The 26,625-nt window shown below is 43.4% G+C and overlaps 1 protein-coding gene across 4 annotated transcripts in view; it reads right to left on the bottom strand.

The window, feature by feature from the left end:
* The window catches only part of JAG2 (jagged canonical Notch ligand 2), an 85,229-nt gene extending 66,149 nt beyond the window's left edge, over positions 1 to 19,080 (bottom strand). For 3 of the 4 annotated variants that reach the window (XM_077266179.1, XM_077266196.1, XM_077266206.1), the window contains exons 1-2: positions 18,702 to 18,992; positions 16,159 to 16,485 (exon numbers count right to left, since the gene is read on the bottom strand). In XM_077266179.1, coding sequence (XP_077122294.1) covers positions 16,159 to 16,485; positions 18,702 to 18,863 — 489 coding nt within the window. In that variant the 5' untranslated portion in view covers positions 18,864 to 18,992. Of the gene's footprint in view, positions 1 to 16,158; positions 16,486 to 18,701 lie in introns of all 4 variants that reach the window. The other variant, XM_077266190.1, reaches the window with a different exon arrangement.
* Positions 19,081 to 26,625: the final 7,545 nt, after the last annotated feature.

The following is a 26,625-nucleotide window of genomic DNA, read 5'->3' as shown; positions in this document are numbered from 1 at the left end:
TCTGCAATGCTGTAATTGCTGCAAAGGGAGCATTCTTTGACGAAAGCAAAGTTTGAAGGGGAAAATTAAAAAAAAAAATATATATATATATATATATATATATATATATATATATATATATATATATATATATATATATATATATATTTTTTTTTTTTTTTTTTCAAACCTTGTCAATATCTGGACTAGATTATAAATTCATTTGGCAACTCATTTGATTAACAAAAGTATGAGTTTTCATGGAAAACAAAGTTGTTTGGATGACCCTAAACTTTCGAATGGTAGTGTATATCATGATATAACCGAATAGAAATTGTGCATAATATTCGTCTCTATGGGCTTCCATATTTTTCCTCTTAATATTGGAAGTCACTACAAAAGTCGCTGCATTTCGGAATAGATCTGTAGCGCACTGACTACTGTACAGGAAATTTAGTCAGCAATGTCTAAAATGGGACTGTACATGTTGTATCCTTGAGAGCATGAGAAATGCCAGCACATGGGGTACACGTTGGGTAAAGACGGCACACGGTACTACACACAAGAAGACTCCGTTCAGTGTGATAGCAAATAGGCACTTCAAGTACTTTCACAGGGTTGTTCTACTCTGATTTAGGCACAGAATCTGATCGGATTTCACATCAAAATTCAGGTGAGTAACAAGTTACCAAAAATTGCTTCAATAAGAGACTTGCCGGTCAAAATGTTACAGCTGAAAATCGTGGCACAGAAATCGTGGCACAGAATGGGACCAATTGTTTCTTTTACCACCGGCAGTTTAAAGGGAGTCTGTCAGCTGAGAATGACTGTTCAAACCAAGTACAGGCGCTCGGTGCATCATGGTGGGGCTAAATGTTTAAAAATACACCTCATCTATCTCCTCCTTTTCTGGCTCTATGAAGCCAGAGCTGTTAATCATAGAAGAGGGGGATGGAGATAGAGGGAAAACAAACTGGTGGGAATGTGCATGCAAGTCACTGGCCACGCCGTGAAGCACCGAGCGGAGGGACTTTGTTTGGACAGTCATTCTGTGCTGAGAGTCCCATTAAAATGAAAATCTATAGCAGAAACCCAAAAGTTCTACAACTAATTGCTTGTTGGCCTCCAAGCGATCACAAGAAGAAAAAAAAAAAAAAACAATGGGCTACTGCAACAGACCTTTGAAGTTGTAGTATGTTTGTCTAGCAGGACTCTGTCTCATGATCAATGGGGATCCTAATAAGCAGGAAAACGATGCAATCAATAATTAGGAAGAATAGACAGCCCCCCTTCAAAAAAGTCAACTCCAATGGCCCACCTCACCCCCCTTATAACAAAGTGATCTCAGATACCGCAAAAGGGTATCGCTAAGTCCAGCTTCATACGCTCAACATTCATGGATGCATTTTGCACTAGCGAAGGAGGATCGAGCTCAGGTCAGGAGACCTGTGGCCTGTACAAACTTCGGATGCATATAAACAGCCAAGAGTTTGATTTTTTTTCCCACGCGGGTGAACCCCACAAGTTTGAGGCTATGTGCACATGTTGCGGATTGGTGTGCGGATTTCTCCCGCACTTTTTGCAAAATCCGCACTGCAGATTACCCACGGATTTACTGTAGTTTTTGGAGCGGTTGTACACCTGCGGATTCCTATTGAGAAGCAGATGTAAACCGCTGCAGAATCCGCACAAAGAATTGACATGCTGGGGAAAAACACTGCTGCGTTTCCGCACGTTCTTTTCCCGCAGCATGTGCACTGCGGATTTTGTTTTCCATAGGTTTACATGGTACTGTACAACGCATGGAAAACAGCTGCAGATCCACAGCGTCAAATCCGCTGCGGATCTGCAGCAAAATCTGCAACGTGTGCACATAGCCTAAGGGTATGTGCACACGCTGCGGATTTTGCTGCGGATCCGCAGCGGTTTCCCATGCATTTACAGTACCATGTAAAGCTATGGGAAATGAAATCCGCAGGGCACATGCTGCGGAAAAAAACGCGCAGGTTTACACCTGCTCCAATAGAAATCTGCAGATGAAAACCCGCAGAGGAAACTGCAATAGAAACCGCGATAAATCCGCAGGAAAAACCACAACGGTTTTGCACTGCGGATTTATCAAATCCGCTGTGGAAAATTCCGCAATGGAATCCACAGCGTGTGCACAAGCCCTAAGAGGAATAAGCTTCAGGAAAAGTTCCCACCCCCCTCTTTTGTTTTATAAACTCCATTCAATAATGCAGAAACCACTAGCTGTTTTACAAGCAAAACCACTGATGAAAACACTTCAGCATCTTTTTTCGCCTTCCAGTTGACTTCTATTCTAAAAGTTAGTGTCTCACATAAAAGTACAATTTAAAGTTTTTCAGGCCAGATATTAGTTATATACTTATGATAAGTAGGATTTTACAGAAGAGCACGTACTATCGAGCGAGAGGGGTGGGGGGGAGGAATTACAGGCTATTCGCATAATCTTTATAGACGTACCAAATAACACATGTAAGAAAATCCACCACATGCTCATTCATACAAAGACACAGAGCAAAATACTAAAACATTAAAAAGCAACAAGTTTACATAAGCTTGCAAGGTCCATTGAATTTGAATGACCCTCTTAAGCAAACTGCCTCCTACTTGCTGGGGATGCCAGCAGAGCTCCCATCCTGTGGCCATGGAATACTAGCCTGCCCGCTGGACCAGGACACTGTACAGATTTACTGAGTCCATTATTAAAAAAAGGCAAAATTTGCTACAAATGTACTCCAATTCCATATATCCAATCCCATATGGAGTCGATTTTTGTTTTTTTGCTTTAAACTAGACATTTCTGTGCAATTTCTGTCACTTGGTAAAAAAAAGTTTTAGCAACAAGACAACCATTTTTTACTTTGCGCACGGTTCAGGAATTTTGCGAACAGTTTTGACAAGCTTGACCAAGACCCCGTGTTGTAGGTGACTTAAGAACGCAGTGTTATTAAGTAGTAGCTTAAAGTTACCAAATAATCTATTATTGTTTTTTTAATAATGTTCAGCAAAAATTGCACCTAAAAACAGACCTGCATTTCTACTGAAAGCACCAATGTTTAATGTACATGCCACCATTGGCCATCAAGTTCATACAGAGTGGTAGCAATTGATGTTGCATGACTTTCTAAAGTGTATGGGGGGCTCCCAACTTCCACTGACCAACGAAGTCGGGGGAAAGAAGATTGCACAGACCCAAGCACTTGGACAACCTGGGCTGACCAATGTATGGGGGGGGGGAGAATTCAGAAAAGATGGCTGTCAGCTGAATGAGCATCCCTCAGCCATCTAATGGTGTATGGGAGACCTTAACTTGCACAACACATGGACACCATCAAGCACAGGAGATCTATCCTCTGAGAAAATGCTTGGTTGCCATGGGCAACATCTCCACGTTATAAACTGCCGCCTGTAATATTGGTCAAAAAGTAGTGGGCTAGACAGATCGTGAATACGCATAGAACAAGGGGTCAAAGCAAGGAGCCATTTGTTTCGCTAACAATGATATTAGTAACGCATTTTGTTTGGAAAAAAAAAATAAAAAATTTTTGTAAAAGGTCCATTCCGGCCAGACACAAGGCTACTGCTACCCTACACAAAATGGCCGTCGCCAATATACATCCCAGAGAAGCAGGAAGGGAGCCATAAAAGTAAAAAAACACATGTAATATACAAGAGCAAAACATAACGAGCCCCCGCTGTAATGCATTTAGAGCATAATCTGGACATCAATGCAATCTTTTAAGCATTAGGGTTTTTAACACTGGCACCTACTCAGTTGCCTAGCAACCCTTCAATCTAATCAGTCCGGAAGTAACCTGGAGGATTTGGCACTCCCTCTTCTCCAAAATCAATATATGTGACAAGCCTTCAAGCACAAAGGCCTGTGGTGGTTGTATGTGGAGACTTCTATAAAACATGAGCCTTGCGTCTGAAAAAGACAGATTTCATTTATAAAATGAAGGCCGTGCTCCCACTTTGCGTAAACAGTGAAGGTCTTTCTGCAGGCGTACACAACAAAAATACGCAATAGCAATCTACTCTGATTATTGCATTAATCACCTCCCTTTATGCCTTTTTGGTAAAAAAAATATATATATATATATATATATATATATATATATATATATATATATATATATATATATATATATATATATATATACACATACATATACACACATACATATACACACATATACACATATATATATACATATACACACACACACACACACACACATATACACTCACTGGCCACTTTATTAGGTACACCTGTCCAACTTCTTGTTAACACTTAATTTCTAATCAGCCAATCACATGGCGGCAACTCAGTGCATTTAGGCATGTAGACATGGTCAAGACAATCTCCTGCAGTTCAAACCGAGCATCAGTATGGGGAAGAAAGGTGATTTGAGTGCCTTTGAACGTGGCATGGTTGTTGGTGCCAGAAGGGCTGGTCTGAGTATTTCAGAAACTGCTGATCTACTGGGATTTTCACGCACAACCATCTCTAGGGTTTACAGAGAATGGTCCGAAAAAGAAAAAAAATCCAGTGAGCGGCAGTTCTGTGGGCGGAAATGCCTTGTTGATGCCAGAGGTCAGAGGAGAATGGGCAGACTGGTTCGAGCTGACAGAAAGGCAACAGTGACTCAAATCGCCACCCGTTACAACCAAGGTAGGCCTAAGAGCATCTCTGAACGCACAGTGCGTCGAACTTTGAGGCAGATGGGCTACAGCAGCAGAAGACCACACCGGGTACCACTCCTTTCAGCTAAGAACAGGAAACTGAGGCTACAATTTGTACAAGCTCATCGAAATTGGACAGTAGAAGATTGGAAAAACGTTGCTTGGTCTGATGAGTCTCGATTTCTGCTGCGACATTCGGATGGTAGGGTCAGAATTTGGCGTAAACAACATGAAAGCATGGATCCATCCTGCCTTGTATGGAGCATCTTTGGGATGTGCAGCCGACAAATCTGCGGCAACTGTGTGATGCCATCATGTCAATATGGACCAAAATCTCTGAGGAATGCTTCCAGCACCTTGTTGAATCTATGCCACGAAGAATTGAGGCAGTTCTGAAGGCAAAAGGGGTCCAACCCGTTACTAGCATGGTGTACCTAATAAAGTGGCCGGTGAGTGTACACACACACACACACACACACACACACACACACACACAGCAGCTGCTTCACTGGCAGGGGGTGGAGGGAGATAGGAGCTCTTCCATTTTCGTGAAGTAGTCAAATACACCGTCAGTATGCACACGCCAGGCATAGTTGTGGCATGCGCTGACTGAGGCACCCATTTTATTCGATGGTCAAATAAATTGCAGTTAAATGAACTTCATTCTCCCCGCCAGCATCTGGTTTCAGCCACCACCGCTCTGAGTATACAGCTCTACTGACACTGGCTCTACATTGACGCCGACTGTCAGTCAGGGCAGAAGAAGTCACTCTGCCACCCCCATGACTAAAATCAAATGCTGGCGGGAATAAAGTTCATTTTCTCCCCACTGCATTCGGTGTGCAGGCATCAGGCAGCATAATAATGGTATTAACCTGCAGATTAACCGCAAATCTGCATGTTACCAGAGCTATTTCTGGTGACAGTTTCCCTTTAACTGAGCCCAAAAATGTACAAAAAAAAAAAAAAAAAAAAAAAAAAAAATGCTCGCCACCCAGATATAGAACTGGTACAATAGCTAGTACATGCATAATTCTGCATAATCCCTGTTCGTGCAGAAAAGTTGGGATTCTGCATTTAATCAGGTTCTCCATAAAAAAAAAAAAAATCTGTAAAAAAAAAAAAAAAAGAAAAATCCCCCAGTGCAATACTCTGCCAGTTTTCATGAAATCACATCCATTTTCCTTGATCTGTTAAAAGCAGATAATCTCCAAAGAAAAAAAAAAGAAAAGATTTTACGCTACATAGAACATGTTCTAAATAAATTGAGTTACCTCATTACATGGATATAAAACCTTTACTTTTCGTTTGCAAAAATCTATGATTCAGTATGAATATTTATTACAGCAACAGAAGCACTAAATGATACGATGCACATTTTTTTATCATCATATGTATTATACACATTACATACGGTATTTAATTATTTTTTTTTTAAGAGACAAGTGAAGACTACAAACTAGATACTAGATTTGGCAGCACATGCAGCAGAGGCTGCCACTAACATTATGGTATATGTATGAGCAATGCTTAAAAAAAAAAAAAAAAAAAAAAAAAACACACACACCGTAAAACGGGTATCAGTTAATGGATTAATTGCCAGATGGACCCAAACCAAGATGTAAAAAAATAAAATAGAAGGAGGTAGGAGGGGGGGGGGGGAGGGGGGGAGGACAAAACCACATAAATATAAGGCAATGCAACTTTATCACAGGGTAATGTTTAAAAAAATTAAAATAAAAAAAAATAAAAGAATAAATAATAATAATAAATATTATACACCTCTAGCAAGACTATTCCATTACTACTATAATAAAAATGCCATTTAAATGAACCGGAATCCTCCATAGGGGGTCGCAGATGGCGGCTTACTTGGAAAATAAATAAATAAAAAAATTATAAGTGACAGATTCAGTCTTCCCCAGAGGATAGAAAGAAAAATGTGAAGGAGAAAAGCTAAAAGAAAAAATAAATATTGATTTTGCATTTATCAATGTAAAGTGGTGTGGGGGGGAGGGGTTCCGATCATTGAACTTTGTTTATAAAACTCTGTACGAATCTTATCCCAGGTGAAACTTGAACAGGTGTTTAGTTTCTGAAGCGTCTGTCCACAGGGCATAAGAATTGGTGACTTACAGCCTTGTTGCTAAGGAACAGCGTGCTCGTCTTTAAGCTGTGAATCGAGTATGACAGTGACACTTAGCCTTGAAATCCTGTTCCTCAGCTATGGAACAGAAGATTATTATTATTTTCTTGTTTGGGAAGTCATTATGGAAAGCCACATTGACTAATAAAAGACTTAGAAAAACAGATTATGGTGGTAGCAGAGGCAACATTCACACCCAGACTTAGGCGACCTGAAAGCCCCTATGTGCCACACTAGTTACCAGTATGATAAGATGTATGGTAAGTAGGAGCCCTTTACAGGTTTCACATTAGGGTCCAGAAGCTTTACATGGCACCCTCACAGTGGCCCTAGAAATAAGGTCCATCTCCAGTATGTCTAAGGCTACGTTCACACTTTGCGGGTTTTGCCGCGAATCCGCAGCGGATTTGACACTGCGGATCCGCAGCAGTTTTCCATGCAGGGTACAGTACAATGTTACCCTATGGAAAACAAAACCCGCTGTGCCCACGCTGCGGATTTCCGCGGAAAAAAAGAAGGAGCATGTCACTTCTTGGTGCAGAATCGCAGCGATTCTGCACCCATAGAAATGCATTGATCCACTCACTTTCCACATGGGGCTGTGCCCACGTTGCGGGAAGTTAAGCGGATAATGTGCAGATGGTACCCGGGGTGGAGGAGAGGAGACTCTCCTCCAGGCCCTGGGAACCATATTTTGGTGTAAAAAAAAAAAAAAGAATTAAAATAAAAAATGATGCTATACTCACCTCTTAGCGCTGCCCGCGGCGTCCGGTCTCAGTTGCTGTGCTAGCAGGACCTGTGGTGACGTCGCGGTCACATGACCGTGATGACGCCGCGGTCACATGACCGTGACGTCACGAAGGCCCTTGTCGGCACAGCCGCCTGCAGCGCCGAGGATATCCGGACATCGGAGGGTGAGTATAACCAATTTTTATTATTTTTTACATTACTATTGATGCTGCATATTGCTGCATATGCAGCATCAATAGTATAGGCGGAAACCGCGATAAATCTGCAGGGATAACCGCAGCGGTTTTGCCCTGCAGATTTAGGCTATGTTCACACTTTGCGGTTTTTGCTGCGGATCCGCAGCAGTTTTCCATGCAGGGTACAGTACAATGTTACCCTATGGAAAACAAAAACCGCTGTGCCCACTTTGCGTTTTTCCGCTTGAAAATCCGCGCTGAATTTCTGCGGAAAAAAAGAAGTAGCATGTCAATTCTTTCTGCGGAATCCGCAGCGGTTTTCCACCTGCACCAATAGGAAAGTGCAGTTGGAAACCCGCAGTGGAATCCGCAGTAGAAACCGCACAAAAAACCGCAGGGAAAACCACCGCCGTTTTGCACTGCGGGTTTTACATATCCGCAGCTGAAAAATCCGCAGCAAAAAAAGCACAGTGTGAACAAGCCCTTATCAATTCCGCTGCGGGATAAACCCGCAGAGCAGGCCGCAAAGTGTGAACGTGGCCTAAGACCGTGATTTACAGAGGAGTTTAGATCGTGAGACACTCAACAAATCAGGTTCAGAGTTTGGGCCAGTCCCAGACATACCTAGGTAGACCATGAAACCAGCCTGATCCCTCTAGATCAGTGTTTCTCAACTACAGTCCTCAAGACCCCACAACTGGTCATGTTTTCAGGATTTCCTTAGTATTGCACAGGTGATAATTTCATCACCTGCTCAAGCATTAATTCCATCGCCTATGCAATACTAAGGAAATCCTGAAAACATGACCTGTTGTGGGGGTCTTGAGAAACACTGATATAGATAAAGTATTCCGCAAATATAGGAGCCATTTAGGAATCAGTAATTGCATTTCAGAAATGGGGCAAGACGACACAAATTATGTGCCATGTACTAGGCTACATCACAGGGGGATGGGGTGTGTCGTGTTGCCATTTGCAAAGTCCAACAAGAATAAAAAAACAACACCAAAAATCACAACATGACCCCATCCACTTATACTATTGCTCCTCTTATCGCCCGATCTGTGCTGCAGACAAAGTCATATAGTAGCCCAAATTCCACAAACCCAAAAGGAGGAGGCGTAAAAACAAAAATTTGCCACAAAGTCTGCAGTGGGAACTCAACCATAGGCCACATTCATATGTCCCATCTGTCACTGTCTGCATGTGAACAGTGATTTCTGGATTGGCTGTAGGTTCAACAGCTTCGGATACCTAGAAGGCTGCAGAGTTTGGATCAAGAGACTCACGTCTGGTTAGAAGTCACACGGACATGCGAGTGCACTCGTAGGCCACATATCCGACAACAGACTGGAGATAACCATTGACTATTTCCAACCAGCAGAATTTAGAAACTGACTATGAGTGGAAGAGACAACCGGATACCAAACACAAGATTTTAGTACAATTTAAAGGGTAAAACACAAACACTTTTCTTCTACAGTTGAAGGGTTTGGTTTTTCACATGCTTGTGAATAGTAGAACGTTTACAGATAACAGAAGCCAGCAAAGAAAACAATAGTGATCCTCCTGCCATCACCAGTAAGATATGTATGTATGTATGTATGTATGTATGTATGTATGTATGTATGTATGTATGTATGTATGTATGTATGTATGTATGTATGTATGTATGTATGTATATTTTATTATGTGTTAAACTGTATATAATGCTAGTATATTATTACAGGTGCTATGCTACAACATAAGCCAGTACACTTTATACACTGAGCCAACAGGACCATAGATGGAACAGCAGCTGAATTGTGGTCCGACCATTCAGAAATCCATAAATCACATCCACGGCTGTTTTTGTAAAATGTATGTATACTCATGACAACGTCTGGAAGACAAGCACTAGTGATTATCTACTCCAAGTGTCATCAACACCGGCAGGAATGCAAAAATAGAAGATGTGAATAAAGGTTAAGGCTTAAGTAGGTCTTCAAAAAAAAAGTTATAAAATTGGAGGGTTGCTTCCCCTGCTTTTTACCTCTATTGGGGTGCATGCAAACATGGCTATTACATTGCAAAAGCAATCCAACCCCACATGGAAACAGCTCAATATAGAGTCCCAAGCAAGGATGCCGAAACCTCTAGAGCAGTGTTCCCCAACTCCGGTCCTCAAGAGCCACCCACGGGTCATGTTTTCAGGATTTCCTTAGTATTGCCCAGATGATAATTGTATCACCTGGACAGGCAAGCATTCAATCACCTGGGCAATACTAAGGAAATCCTGAAAACATGACCTGTTGGTGGTTCTTGAAGACCAGAGTTGGGGAACACTGGTCTAGAAGGAAGCTGCAGGAGACGGGAGCATTTTACATTGTGCTCATGCCATTAATGGACGACTACACAGGTCAACAAAAAAAAATTTTTTTTCTGGTGTCCAAAATATTTTAATGAATTTGGGGTATTTTTGGGGTGCTGATTCTGAATATGCTATCAGTTTTGCCAGATTGGCTCACGTTTTTGAGATTTTTGGTATCTTATTTTTAGCACTTGTTGGTAAATGCGACGCATCATCTCATTAATTTCTTTGGATTAGTACTTGAACTGAGCAGTTCTCAATATAGTTTTGTGTTAATTAGTGTTCTAAAAGTTTGTTCATAGCTTGATTTTTGCACTAACTTTATGTTGTTGTCTGTTTTCCAGTGAAAAGCATGAACTCATCAAGAAGAAGTTGTCTTAACGATCCAGACTCATTCTGTTACATTTGTGGTGAATACACACTGCCAAAACATAGAAGAAACATAACAGACTTCGTAAAAAAAAGTGTATTTTGCCTATTTTGGGGTTATGCTTGGGGACCAAGACAAGTTTTGGGCACCACACATAGTGTGCAAAGCATGTATCGAATTATTACGAAAATGGAGCAAAGGACAAAGAAAAAGCTTCAAATTTGGTGTTCCAATGGTGTGGAGAGAGCCAAAAAATCATCATGATGACTGTTATTTCTGTGCAGTGCAAGTGCAAGGATTCAATAAGCATAAGAAACGAAAACGGGAGTAACATGGAATCTGCAAGAAGGCCTGTCCCTCATTGTGAAGATGTGCCTGTACCTGTGTTTACCATAAATAACAGTCATCATGATGATTTTTTGGCTCTCTCCACACCATTGGAACACCAAATTTGAAGCTTTTTCTTTGTCCCTTGCTCCATTTTCGTAATAATTCGATACATGCTTTGTACACTATGTGTGGTGCCCAAAACTTGTCTTGGTCCCCAAGCATAAGATAAGATACCAAAAATCTCAAAAACTTGAGCCAATCTGGCAAAACTGATGACATATTCAGAATCAGCACCCCAAAAATACCCTAAATTCGATGAAATATCTTTGGCACCAAAAATGCTGTTGACCAGTGCTATTAAACTTGAGAAAAATGATTTGCAGGATCCTGGTCAAACAGCCATGGCGGCAGCAGCAGAGACCTGCAAACTCGTTACTACCTGTCAGCATCCTCGGTGCCTCTTCTGATATGTTGTGCAGGGGCCTACTAGACTTTTTTTTGCATTGTGTTGCAACGTCATGACATCACAAGGCCTACTAATTACAGAAGAGGCGCAGAGAACACCAGCAAGTAGGAGGAAGCTCTGTGCTCTGGTCCAGCACCAACATGACTCTTAGAGATGAGCAAAACTACTCACAGAACCAAACGATGTAAAAGTTGGCTGGCCACGGTCCTCCAAAAAGCTGCTTTGTACATCCACTAAGCAAATGGCTCATGCTCACACTCAAGTCCAACCCCTTTAATTGTGGTTGTCTGAATTTATCAAAGAGAAAAAGCAGCCACTTTTAGATCACCTTGGACAATAATGCATTTGCAAAGTTCCGTCGGTATTTTCATTCACAGCTGAAATCCCAATTCTGCTAGCTTCCAAAATATTTTCTAGCATTTCCTGCTGGCTCAGTGTCTGCGCAGTAGTGTTATAAAAGTAAATAAAAAATATATATAAACCAGGCTCTAATAGATTGGAATGTGCTGTGTCTAAATAATCCAGTGCCTTTACAAAACTACTACCGTAATTATAAACGCACGGAACAATAACTAAAATGTTCGTCGCACAGAAATCCTGGTGATGAAAGACAAGAGGAGCATATATCCAGTGTCTCCCCAGCCCAAAAACGGCTGATAACAGGGAACAGAAAATTAAAATACGGTACTATCCAATTAGCTTACTTTCGGAAGCTTTATCTCACTGCGGAGATGACAGACGGCGGCAGGTTAATCCACCAATTCCATTTTCTCCAACTCAGACAAGTCAATTACCGGAACCTATGAACATTTCAAGCATTTCTGTGCCGAAGACAATGGATGGGCATATGGCTCTGGTTGGGATTTTGCTGCAATATGCACAACGTTGCTCTGCCCACAAAGTCGCAGTTTAATTGCGATGAAATAATTCACCCTTAGGAAAATCCAATATTTCAAGTGCTAAACTTCACGGACCAGTGATGTCTGCAAATTATGGACAGTACTGCCTCGGTGCTGTCTGCATAGCGCTACAAAACAAACAAACAAAAAAAAAAAAAAAAAGGACCAGACTTACATACTTCATATTTTCTACCCCCTGGATCTGAGGTCCTTACGGAAAAATGGCCCATGTGCACTTGCTCAAGGACCAATGTCGGCACTGAGTGCTAGTCGCTTGCACACATGAACACACGGACCAAAAAGCTGTGTCTGACCTTAGGTGTATAATAGTCATCACAAAGTATGACATACCAGTGATGCCCAGTATCTGTTTCCCCCCCTATTTGTCCCCAAATTATGATGGCATGGGCAACAGTAACTCTGAACAAACCCTCCAATGCAGCCGCAAACACAAAGTAAAAGTCAGATTATAACAATCCCTCTGCGCCAGCTGACATCACATCCCTTCGCCATTGTTGGCCAGTCTTTACACGTTTACCATGAAGTCATTGTATAATAAATGAGTGAAATACATCATCCTTCCTGGAACCCTTAAAATTCCCCTAAATTCAGATCACCATTTAGCTCAGACTTATAAATATGTATTGCAATCTTAAGGCATGCTGAGACTAGTGGTTCAGCAACAGCTGCAGGGCCCACAAGTGGTCCAAGCTTGTTTCAATCACAACAAGAATCCAAGTGGCAATGTTCACAGAAAAAGCAGTGTTCCATGTACCATTTTGTTGGAATCTTTTAATGGTCCGGAAAGGGCAATGGGGGCTTCAGCGTTGAAAGAACCAAAACAATGCCCATCGTCTCAAATGTGACAACAGGGGTTTTAGTGTCGAAAATCAAACGCTGGCCAAAGCGGCACAAGAAGTTTTATTGGGGGGTTCCAAAGGAGGATGTGTGGGTTCACTTTTTAACCCGTTTCTTCTCCATTTACTATGCTTTGTGTTCTGGAAAGACCTAAGATCATAAATGTATTTTCATGGAAATTGAGACAACAAATCGAATCTTCAGGAAATTTCCTCAACTTCATCATCATCCAATAAGCAACTTCCAAACAATGTGATAATGAGATAGGATCTGCACCCATCCACAGAAACAGCGCCATTCTCATCTATAGGTAGTGTCTGGTATTGCAACATTCAGAGCTGTAATACTAAATGCCATCTATACATAACACTGCCACCCTTTCTGGAAAGTGAAGATTCTTTTTTTTTTTTTTTTCTTTAATTTCCCTGTCATGCAACCCCTTTAAATGGTGAAAGCTCTAAAACGCCATGTGTCTAAATTGCAGAATGGCTCCACAGCCGTCAGTGCGCACATGTACATGGCGTTACGGGAAACGAAGGCATTTTATTAACACTTGAGAGATAAATTTAGAGCGGTGAATTTTTTGTAAAGGGGTCCGGAGACTGCATGTGATTGGAAGCGGAGCACACCTGTCCCCGTCAAAGAGGAAAGGGTGTGTGTGTGTGTGTGTGTGTGTGTGTGTGTGTGTGTGTGTGTGTGTGTGTGTGTGTGTGTGTGTGTGTGTGTGTGTGTGTGTAAATCAGGGGGTCCGTTATACGAGTCCCTGGTGAGACCCGTGTGTTTAATGCACTTTAATCTCACTCAGAGCCGGCACTACTGATACGCCTCAGACTCACACTTGGATTGGGTTTCTAACAGCTAGAGGAGGACAGGAGACCGGTCATCTCCATGTAAAATAACGTACGTGTGTGTGTGTGTGTGTGTGTGTGTGTGTGTGTGTGTGTGTGTGTGTGTGTGTGTGTGTGTGTGTGTGTGTGTGTGTGTGTGTGTGTGTGTGTGTGTGTGTGTAAATCAGGGGGTCCGTTATACGAGTCCCTGGTGAGACCCGTGTGTTTAATGCACTTTAATCTCACTCAGAGCCGGCACTACTGATACGCCTCAGACTCACACTTGGATTGGGTTTCTAACAGCTAGAGGAGGACAGGAGACCGGTCATCTCCATGTAAAATAACGTACGTGTGTGTGTGTGTGTGTGTGTGTGTGTGTGTGTGTGTGTGTGTGTGTGTGTGTGTGTGTGTGTGTGTGTGTGTGTGTGTGTGTGTGTGTGTGTGTGTGTGTGTGTGTGTGTGTGTGTGATATTTTTTTCCTTCACTTTTTTTGCAGAATGTAGGTCTGTAACATGACCTGCTCACTGTAGGGACTGTGATACCAGGCTACAGCCGTGTTTAACCGTACATGTCATGTATTCGTGCCGCAATCCACCCATCCTCCCATTTTTTTTTTCTCTCTCAGAGCCTCACGCTGGCACAGAGCCAACTGCGCAACACACCCCCAAGGTGACAATGCATTCCCCGGAGGAGTCTCCAGCCCTGAGCCAGCCTTCCTCCAGCAGCGTGCTCTCAGCCTGTCTGCAATAGAACATTTGCCAGGTAAACACATTCGGCCCACTGTACAGTTACCAGCGCAGCTTGGCCTCACCCCATTACATTCCCTGTGCACCAGCAACAACATCAGCTACTCACAACCTATATGGACAGGATGGCTAGGCAAAGAAATGGCCCTGATAAAGTGCAGAAGCAAACTTTGGCAGATGTAGCATTTGCCTTTTGGAACAACTCATGTTATTAGTTTTCTGCCTTCACATGTGTAGCGGCACAATATGCCAAACAGGATTTATTTCAATCATATCTGCACATTGACAACAATTTTTTGTTTTATCTTTCCAGTTTTTTTTTTTTAATTATTTTATAAAATCGGTGTCAAGTCAAGAAAACCTGCATCAAAATCCTCATGTGGATTTTCCATCCATACGTTATGAAAACCCAGGGAGGTTTGCCATGAAAAATATACCGTACTTTTGCAACCACAAAAAAAAAAAAATCCAGAGTTTACAGGTCGGCCCTTATACTGTATATTTGCATGCACACAAGATGGTACGAACGCAATCTGAAAAATCATGAAAGCAACAGTGGGAAGAGCAATGACCTGGGCTGTGGCTACTGATCACGTGGTCACTAGCCGCATAGCCCACACAAGAGGGAGAGTTCTAAACCAAGATGACAGGCAGTTTGCAAAAAAAAAATAAATTTTTTTTTATATATATATATATAAAAAAATAAATTTTTTTTTATATATATATATATATATATATATATATATATATATATATATATATATATATATATATATATATATATATATATATATATATATATATATATATATATTTATATTATAGAGCTTGGATACAACACACTCTCCGCTAGTGGTAACCTTGACTAACAGTCTCCGCTCACTGCTGCACCCTGTGCAAATCCATATAATCTGCAAACCGGTGTTACAACAAGGCACCCAGGTGGCTTTGGTATCCATGCAAACTCAGGTGAATTGCATGTAACAATTTCCTTCTGAGTGCAAATCATCTCCTAGCGTCAGCCAGTCTGCCAGCAAACAAAAGGGGTAGAGAAAATAAATAGTTATCTATCTATCTAGCTTTATATTTTTTTCTCTATTCCAGTACACACTACAGTATAAAGCCTGCAGTGGCAGAAGTTCTACTACGACACAAGACAGCGATATGAAAAAAAAAAAAATAACCTGCATCCAATGGCGAAAACGATTACTGTCCCGTTCATTATTGCAAATGTTATCAGCAATTACACGTGAACTAGATAGAGAAGCGGCACCAGCAGATATACAGGTAATACCTGGTGCCCAAACACCTTCATAAGCAAAAGCATCCACAAAGACAAGAAATATTTTAGGAATAGTAATCCTTATACCGCAAAGTCACCAGCGCCAATGAGAACTGGTTAAGAAGGAAATGGCGACACCACTGGAGCAACGGCTATACTGCCCTCTATGGGAAGGAGCTTGGTGCAGCAAAAAAATAAATCACACAGTACGGCAACCCAAAAATATTAATAAGATAAAAATTACAAAATATTAGAAAGTTACGTACCGGCCAGGCAAATTGAAAAGGGATTACAATCCTGCCATTCTCTCCAGCGGCGGTTTTACCCTGCAGACTCAATTTGTTGTTGATGAATATAGTATTCCCACCAAGCACCGCTGTGTGTCCGGAGCCGTAGTTGCATGGCCCAGTCGGAGTGATCTTGGCCTGAAACTCCTTGAGGCACACTCGGAGATAGGTGTCACACTCATCCTTGCTGCAGTCCTGGTTCTGGGAGCCCTTCATATCATCGCAGCATTCCCCGTTCAACAATTCTCCATTGACATTCTTCAGCGAGTTCAGCTGCAGCTCGAAATAACCCGTGGACTGGGAAGCCTAAATATAACACATCAAACGGAGGGAGACATCACTATGGTGCCCTGCTGGTCAGGAAGGGAAAGAAGGAGAGGTGGAGGGTCTATGGGGGGTGGACATGTTACCCCTATGGGACACAACAAATTCAGATTAATAGCCGCTGCTCATAAAATGTATTGATCGCACGAAGGTAATGCAAGCAGAGACCCGAGCGCACCCGCATCGATCCACGAGAGGGATAGCTGACAGCAGGAAAGGGTGCACAGAGCTCGGATGCAAGAATACACATCCTACTGAATGTATACAGCATCTGCAATGTACCGCTCAAACTTTACACAACCGTCCTATACCGGAGCATTATAGACACTTATTACAGTCCAGGCTGATCTGCAGCCTATTATGCTCCATAAGGATCCAGAAATATTATGTATCTGTTATAAGTATATAGGAGTCGTGAATTATATAAGGCTCACAGTCCTAGATCATAAGCAAGACCCTATGATCCTACTCTTTATACGGCAGATATTAAGTTATTACATACAGAGAAATATCCATCTGGCCAACATCAAGTATATACTGATCATTGCCACACACCAGGACATTACAGTACAGGCTGACCTGCTATTATACTCCACAACAACTATACAGATACAATGATCAGTGATTTATACACCAGAGGATTACAGACACTTATTACAGTACAGGGAGACCGGGTCTCCCATTATACAGTTATTACATACAGAGAAATATCTGTGCAGGTTATACCGGAGGTCCAGTAGAATAGTCCTAGATTGGAATCATGACCTGCAGGCTAGAACGCCAGACTGGGGGGGTCCTACAACATTTATTGCATAACAGATAAAACATCCATCTGAGTAAACATTGGGGGGTCCAGAGCGATCAACTCCACCGATTACAGTCTCCATATCACAATCTACATTGTAACCGAACACTTGGGAGAAATTGCACCAATGCAAGAGCAGAATCTGAGGGGATAGTGGGGGCTACACTAGCATGCAGGGGCAGTGGGGGCTACACTAGCATGCAGGGGCAGTGGGGGCTACACTAGCATGCAGGGGCAGTGGGGGCTACACTAGCATGCAGGGGCAGTGGGGGCTACACTAGCATGCAGGGGCAGTGGGGGCTACACTAGCATGCAGGGGCAGTGGGGGCTACACTAGCATGCAGGGGCAGTGGGGGCTACACTAGCATGCAGGGGCAGTGGGGGCTACACTAGCATGCAGGGGCAGTGGGGGCTACACTAGCATGCAGGGGCAGTGGGGGCTACACTAGCATGCAGGGGCAGTGGGGGCTACACTAGCATGCAGGATCCAAGGGCAGTGGGGGCTACACTAGCATGCAGGATCCAAGGGCAGTGGGGGCTACACTAGGATGCAGGATCCAGGGGCAGTGGGGGCTACACTAGAATGCAGGATCCTGGGGCAGTGGGGGCTACACTAGAATGCAGGATCCAATGGCAGTGGGGGCTACACTAGAACGCAGGATCCAAGGGCAGTGGGGGTCCAAGGGGGCTACACTAGGATGCAGGATCTAGGGGCAGTGGGGGCTACACTAGGATGCAGGATCCAGGGGCAGTGGGGGCTACACTAGGATGCAGGATCCAGGGGCAGTGGGGGTCCAAGGGGGCTACACTAGGATGCAGGATCCAGGGGCAGTGGAGGTTCAAGGGGGCTACACTAGGATGCAGGATCCAGGGGCAGTGGAGGTCCAAGGGGGCTACACTAGGATGCAGGATCCAGGGGCAGTGGAGGTCCAAGGGGGCTACACTAGGATGCAGGATCTAGGGGCAGTAGGGGGCCCTGTGACAGTGCAGCACTTTGGAGAGGGCCATAAGGTGGGGGTTATACTAGAATGCAGGATCTGGGGCTGCTTGCATATCTCAGGGATTTTGCACTAATGCATGATGGGGGGGGATCTTGCACCAGTGCAGGATTCTTTGGGAGTTGCACAGCTAAATCTCGCACCAGGGCCGGAACTAAGGGGTCTTGCACCAATGCAGGTGCTTGGGGGTCTGTGGCAGATCTGTGGTTGGGGAGGTCTTGCACCAGTGCATTCTCTTTGATAGGGGTGGGCTGCACAAGTGCAGGGTTTCGGGGGGCAGGGGCACATCTGGAGGGTGCATTCTCTTTGATAGGGGTGGGCTGTATAAGTGCAGGGTTTCGGGGGTTACACAGCCATCACCCAGAGAGGAGGGGGAGGGGGTAGTGACCACTTACCTGAACCCATAAAGTTAGCAGGATGAACGCCACCGCTGTCAGGTGGCGGCTGCCGCTCCCCGCCGTCTCCCGCATGGCCAGCGAGCTCAGAGCCGCCGCAGGGAATGACAGGAGGGCACCGGAGGCGGCTGCGACAGGCGAGCAGCCATGGAGTGAAGGCATCAGGCGGCTAGCAGCGCAGAGACATGGGCTGGATGTCAGCGGCAGCTCCTCACATCACCGTCCCCTGCTCTCCCAGCCCCGACTAACCCACAGTGAGCGGCCGCACTGACTGACATCCCGTCTAGCCACTGGCGAGGGAGCTGCGTCATTCATATTCATGAGTGGGCGGTGCACGGGGCGGGGCCAGGCTGCAGGTGGTGTCAGCGCTGTGTGCGCCGCAATCGTTATGGCGACGGCCGTAATATCAGGGGAAGAGGCGCTGCGCTAATGGACCGCGCTGTACCCACCTCTTCTGTAAGTAGTTTCTCCCTATTCGAGCTGATTCGCAATTCAAATTCATGGGGCGAATCAATCTGACAATTACTTTTAGGGTTTTTTTTTTTAATAAAAGTGCAAATTTACTGTCAACAGTTTTATTTTTCGTATCAGTCAAAACGGTTTGTAATTAGTACGGCGACACATTTATATTCTGCGGATAGTGCCACATTGCAGCAAGCTGCCCAATCAGCAAGTGCGGATTCTAAACTGTGAACATTACCTTTAACATCTCACTTAAAGGTGTTGGCCAGAATTAAATAATCATGGCTGCTTTTTTTTTTCCTCCCAGAAACAGCTCCACCTGTGGTACCAGGTTGTGTCCGGTACTGCAACTCTGCTCTATTAAAGCCAATGGAATCATGCTGCAGTACCAGACACAACCTTATTATTATGTTTTTATTTTTTGAAGCGACCATGGTTTTTCACCTCTCTCTACTCCTTTGAAAGGGGTTGTCTTTTATTTTTTTAACTTCTTTGCATGTTTTAGGGCTACAAAATAATTGGGTTTCATAAAAAAGAATAAAACTCTCCATTTGCCTTCTAGAGCCTCTATGTTGCACTGTAGAATGAGGTAAATGAGGATCCATCAGTGAGCGCCCTATGTCGGTCTCATGCCGAGTCTGTAACTGTTTTCTGACCACAGATCGCATCAAAGTTCAATGTAAATGGAAACAAAGGAGCCTCTAACAGCTGATCGGTGCGAAAATCTTTAATAAAGGATGATTTGTAGCATGAAATACCTGGGTAAAATGGCATTAAAAAGGTGGACAGTCCCTTTAAAGAGGTGAAAAAAATGCCTGATGTAGTTTTTGTATCTGGTGCGCTCACCTGTCTGGAGAATGGGAGTCGTAGTGCCCCCTATTCACCTCTTCATTCTAATGTCATCCAGAGTCCCCCGTGACTGCAATGCGCGGCATAGACAGGATCCAAAAAAAGGAGCTATTCTATGGGCTTTCTATAGACACGTGACCCCTCTTATACCAGAGGTTTATTTACTAGTCCTTGTCCTGACGTGTCTGAAAACCTCCCAGACAGCGAGCGGTTAATTCTCCGCCATCACCTACATGGGAGATGCATATTATGTGGATTTCTAATCCATTGAGCTCCCCCTTCTGCTTAAATAATGCAGAACATTGTGATGAGACCACATCCCACCCGATGCTTAGTCATCTGTACAGGGGGACGAGCCGGGGAAGGACCGCACTCAGCAGTATCCTCTATGTACTTGCAGGGTGTAATGGGCGATGTGGGGACAAACACTCATTATTTGCTGTTGGTAATAATTATTTTTTATTACTATTATGCTTTGCGCTATCATATCTGTCATCATCATCGCTGTCCCCATTGGGGCTCACAATCTACATTCTCTGTCATAAAAGGAAACATGGGGAGAACATACAAGCTCCTTGCAGATGTTGTCCTTGGTGGGATTTGATCCCAGGACCCCAGTGATGCAAATTAACAGTGCTAACCACTGAGCCACCATGCTGCCCTTTACATTGTACAATGGTAACCACTGAACCACTGTGCTGCCCTATACATTGTACAGTGCTAACCACTGAGCCTCCATGCTTCCCTATACATCGTACATTGCTAACCACTGAGCCACTGTGCTGCCGTATACATTGTACATTGCTAACCACTGAGCCTCCATGCTGCCCTATACATTCTACAGTGCTAACCACTGAGCCTCCATGCTGCCCTATACATTGTACAGTGCTAACCACTGAGCCTCCATGCTTCCCTATACATTATACAGTGCTAACCACTGAGCCTCCGTGCTGCTCTATACATTGTACATTGCTAACCACTGAGCCACTGTGCTGCCCTATACATTGTACAGTGCTAACCACTGAGCCACCATGCTGCCCTATACATTGTACAGTGCTAGCCACTGAGCCACCATGCTGCCATCAGCATTCTACAGTGCTAACCACTGAGCCACCATGCTACACTAAACACTGTGCAGTGCTAACCACTGAGCCACCATGCTACAATATACATTGTGCAGTGCTAACCACTGAGCCACCATGTTGCCCTATACATTGTACATTGCTAACCACTGAGCCACCATGCTGCCCTATACATTGTACAGTGCTAACCACTGAGCCACCATGCTACACTATACATTGTGCAGTGCTAACCACTGAGCCACTATGCTACCCTATACATTGTACAGTGCTAACCACTGAGCCACTGTGCTGCCCCAGTACGTAGTAATAAGTGCCTCTATATAATACAGCATTGTAATGTGAGGACATGTACAGGGAACGTTCATGTTACATATGACAAATGTATCCATTGGACGCTGATGACCCAACAGATGCCAAAGCTGTGCGGCTTAGGCATCCACCAAGCAGGTATCCAGAAGTAAGCGGCACAGGAAAGGACATTCCGAGATTTCCCCTATTGAAGCATGCCGTCAATGTCCCATAGGGCTCATACTCACCTGCGAGAAACTCGGATGAGTCTTGCACGTCAATACCCAGCACTGACATCAGAGCGTGCGGCCGCATAGCAATACATGAAAGCAGTGTTCCCAGATGTTAAACGTTTGCATTTTTTCATCTGCGCCAAAGTATGCAATTACAATTTGCTCTGAAATTTAGCTTTGTTGAAGAATGTTCACTTTTTTTAAAGCAAGTTTGGAACAGATTAGATGCAGTGATGTTTTTTGTGCCATTTTAGTACAGAAAATCCGGCATTCTGCACTTTTTTTACTCTCCACACTGCATTTTCTTTACTCTTCTCATAGCAGTTGATAGGGGGAAAAATGCACCAAAAAACTCACAGTTTAGCGACATCTTTAAACACACAGAGGGCATGAATTTTCACAAAATCACATCCACTTTGCTTGAACTGTTAAACGCAGCAAAAAATGCAACAGAAACTATGGAGAATTTAAGCTACAGGGGAGTATGACAGAACAGTCAAATCTATCTGAGATCCTTGTCTGTAACCTTTATCTTTCTTCTCCTTAACCATCTTCTAGGTTGATTTATGACCTCTAATGTACTGTAATATGTAGAGGCTGCTGAAGACAAACGGTTCAATATTTCTAACAAAACCCTTTTTCAAAAATGAATTTTAATTAAAAAAAAAAAGACACGCAAGTAAAAAAAAAAATACCACTAATGATGTCCATATTAAAAAAAATCAAGTGGAATAAAGCTTAAGTGCTCCCCTCCCCCCGATTCATACATTCACTACAAATTTGGCCAAATTATAGGTAAAATCTATTCCAGGTATACATAAAATTACTTCCCTGGGGGTCTGGAGAACATTTACGTAAAAACAATGTATAACTTTTTAAAAAGTCACAATTGATGAATCAGCTGCAAACATCTGGAAAATAAAAATCACACCCACAATGATGAACATTACAAAAAAAAACAAAAAGGCAAATGAATGCCAAATAGACTTTTTTTATTTTAGTTTTTTATTTTTATTTTAAAAAAGGTGCAAATTAAAATAAGAATTTGGCAAAAAAGAATCAAAAATAGATGAAAAAACAACAAAAATAGACAAAAAAAAGCAAATGCAATAATGAGTCTGGCTCCAACATTATGAAAAACTATTGGAACTCTATCATTCAATAGAATAACTATGTTAGGACTCTACATTAGCACCAGTTAGGGTATGTGTCCACGGTCAGGATTGCTTCAGGCTTTGGTCAGGATTTTATGCAGGTAAAATCCTGACCAAAAATGCACCTGAGGTCACTGGCAGGTCAACTGCGGTGTTCCTGCGTGTTTTGCTCATTGTAGCAACATGCTGCGTTCTGAAAAAATGCAACGCATGTGCGTTTTTGCAGGAAAAACGCATGAGTTTTTTAATGCACAGTGGAGACGGGATTTCATGAAATCCCCTCCACTATGCTGTAACATCTGGACGCTGCGTTTTTGATGCTGCGGCTCAGCGCTGCGTCCAAAACGCAGCGTTTCCTGAACGTGGACACATACCCTTAGGGAAATAACCCTAATATCTTGTATTTTACTGTTTTATGGCTCAGTGGTTAGCACTGTTGCTTTACAGTGCTGAGGTACTGGGTTAAAATCCCACCAAAGACAACATCTGCAAGGAGATGGTATGTTCTCCCCATGATGGTGTGGGTTTCCTCTCACAGTACAAAGACAGACTGATAGGGAATTTACATTGTAAGCTGATGTCTGTGGAATTAATGATAACAGAAAACTGACCAGCACATCAAAACTAGTCTGAACAGGTGCATACCAAAAAATGTACTCACATGTACAATATACCAAAATGGTTGCACTCAATCATGTTAAAGCATGTCAATGTGAAATATATGAAATGTGAATAGCAAAAATGGCTTTTGAATATTAGGAAAAATACATGAAAAATACATGAGACGCTTTGCACAAAATTTGTCCTAATAATGCCTGCCCATCAACCAACGTCAAGGTGGCCTCATGAGTCTGATGGGTTCCTGACCAGTGTGAACACTTCTGTAAGGCTAATGACTGATTGTATAAGTAATGTAGGCTTTACTGAGAAAGGTGTCCACATTCACCCATGCATTCAGACATTAGCCTTAGGCCTTGATCACACATATGCGAGATACGGCCGAGTCTCACAGGTGAAAACCCAGCTCTGATGCCGGCACTCCGGAGCGGAGCGTGCAGCTCCTTGTATTGCTGTGCGGCTGCACGCTCCGCTTCAGAGTGCCGGCGCCAGAGCTCGGTTTTCACCTGCGAGACTCGGCCGTATCTCGCATATGTGTGATCCCGGCCTTACAGAAGTCTTCACACTGGTCAGGAACCCATCAGACTCATGAGGACACCTTGACGTTGGTTGATGGGCAGGCATTATTTGGCCAAATTTGGTGCAAAGTGTCTCTTGTATTTTTCATGTATTTTTCCTAATATTCAAAAGCCATTTTTGGCTATTCACATTTCATATATTTCACATTGACATGCTTTAACACGATTGAGTGCAACCATTTTCGTATACTGTACATGTGGAATTAATGATGCTATATACATAGAAAAACTAACTAGAGATACCATTACTGTATGATGTAAACAATGACTGTGGCACCGTTTCCCTACCAAAACCTTCTAAATGCTGGTGGACTTTTTATGTAGACAAAAGGAGATTCATGGACTAAAATGAACTTCTAATTTTGAATTTCCATGACTATGAATAGCAGTATGCAATAATAAAATTTTATAATGCATTAAGACTAATTTATTAGGAATTTTCCACACCCAGTATCAAGTATATGCAAAACAAGTGTGTTGTGCTTTCTCACATAGTTGCAGGTTGAGCCTGCGTGTCTCGGGGCTCTGCAAAATTCTCAGGTCCAGAGCTCTATTCTCGTTATCGTTGCAGGTCTCAGCAGTAGGACCCCCAGCCAGCAATCACTAAATTATCCCCTATACTATGGAGATACTATCACTATTTTTGGAGTAACCCTTTAATAGCAGGAGACCCCTAGTCCAGAACACTCTGTAGGACCCAGCGCACGTTGTGCAGTACTTGGACTGTCTATTGATTTCATTGAGAACTGTGCAATCCTAAATTTCTCCTGCGATGGTGCTACAGGGTTTCCCTATGATCACCGACAACCCCTTTCAAGTCTTAGAAAATCCTGTAATTCTATAGTTTAGTCTGCTACGCAGAAAATACGCGCCAGTCCGTGCAGTTATAATGGAGAAGGTTGTGTAACTGCTCAGTACTCGTTGCCTATACAGACGCAGAATAATACTTTAGTTATGTAAATTATGATGAGGGAATTGTATTAAAAATATCTACTATGCAAATTTATGAAGAAGTGCTTGATAATGAATACCTAATTGAGTTTTAGGCTCTAGGCGTGTTGCAATGCCAGCTGTGCGCGGCTATGTATATTTGCACACTCTGTATGCAATATTCTAATTGTATTCATTTACAGAATTGCAGCTCGTGCATTAATACAATTATGTGTAATTTGCACCAAGTACTGTGCACAGTTCTAAGAAATGTCATACCAAATTACGTAGATATGGATGAAAATAAACAAATCATAATATTGATGAGATTTATATAATATTCTGTTACTACACTGCTCAGAAAAATAAAGGGAACACTTAAACAACAGAATATAACTCCAAGTACAGTAAATCAAACTGTCCAATTAGGAAGCAACACTATTTGACAATCAATTTCACATGCTGTTGTGCAAATCGAATAGACAACAGATGGAAATTATTGGCAATTATCAAGACACACTCAATAAAGGAGTGGTTCTGCAGGTGGGGACCACAGACCACATCTCCGTACCAATGCTTTCTGGCTGATGTTTTGGTCACTTTTGAATGTTGGTTGTGATTTCACACTCGTGGAAGCATGAGACAGACTATACAACCCACACAAGTGGTTCAGGTAGTGCAGCTCATCCAGGATGGCCCATCAATGCGAGCTGTGGCAAGAAGGTTTGCTGTGTCTGTCAGTGTAGTGTTCACAGGTCGGAGGCGCTACCAGGAGACAGGCCACTACACCAGAAGACATTGAGGGGGCCGTAGGAGGGCAACAACCCAGCAGCAGGACCACTACCTCAGCCTTTGTGCAAAGAGGAACAGGAGGAGCACTGCCAGAGCCCTGCAAAATGACCTCCAGCAGGCCACAAATGTGCATGTGTCTGCACAAACGGTTAGAAACCGACTCCATGAGGAAAGGTCTGAGTGCCCGACGTCCACAGATGGGGGTTGTGCTCACAGCCCAACACTGTGCAGAATGACTGGCATTTGCCACAGAACACCAGGATTGGCAAATTCGCCACTGGCGCCCTATGCTCTTCACAGATGAAAGCAGGTTCACACTGAGCACATGTGACAGACGTGACAGAGTCTGGAGACGCCGTGGAGAGCGATCTGCTGCCTGCAACATCCTTCAGCATGACTGGTTTGGCAGTGGGTCAGTTATGGTCTGGGGTGGCATTTCTTTGGAGGGCCGCACAGCCCTCCATGTGCTCACCAGAGGTAGCCTGACTGCCTTGAGGTACCGAGATAAGATCCTCAGACCCCTTGTGAGGCCATATCCTGGTGCGGTTGGCCCTGGGTTCCTCCTAATGCAGGACAATGCCAGACCTCATGTTGCTGGAGTGTGTCAGCAGTTCCTTCAAGATGAAGGCACTGAAGCTATGGACTGGCCCGCCCGTTCCCCAGACCTGAATCCGATTGAACACATCTGGGACATCATGTCTCACACCATCCACCAATGTCGCGTTGCACCTCAGACTGTCCAGGAGTTGGTGGATGCTTTAGTCCAGGTCTGAGAGGAGATCCCTCAGGAGACCATCCACAGCCTCATCAGGAGCATGCCCAGGTGTTGTAGGGAGGTCATACAGGCACCTGGAGGCCACACACTACTGAGCATCATTTCCTTGTCTTGACGCATTTCCACTGATGTTAGACCACCCTGTAATTTGATTTTACACTTT

The sequence above is a fragment of the Ranitomeya variabilis genome, chromosome 1 (genome assembly GCF_051348905.1).
Source record: "Ranitomeya variabilis isolate aRanVar5 chromosome 1, aRanVar5.hap1, whole genome shotgun sequence".
NCBI classification, from domain to species: domain Eukaryota; kingdom Metazoa; phylum Chordata; class Amphibia; order Anura; family Dendrobatidae; genus Ranitomeya; species Ranitomeya variabilis.
Note: the sequence above shows the minus strand (reverse complement) of the source record. Positions and strands in the feature narration are given on the sequence as shown.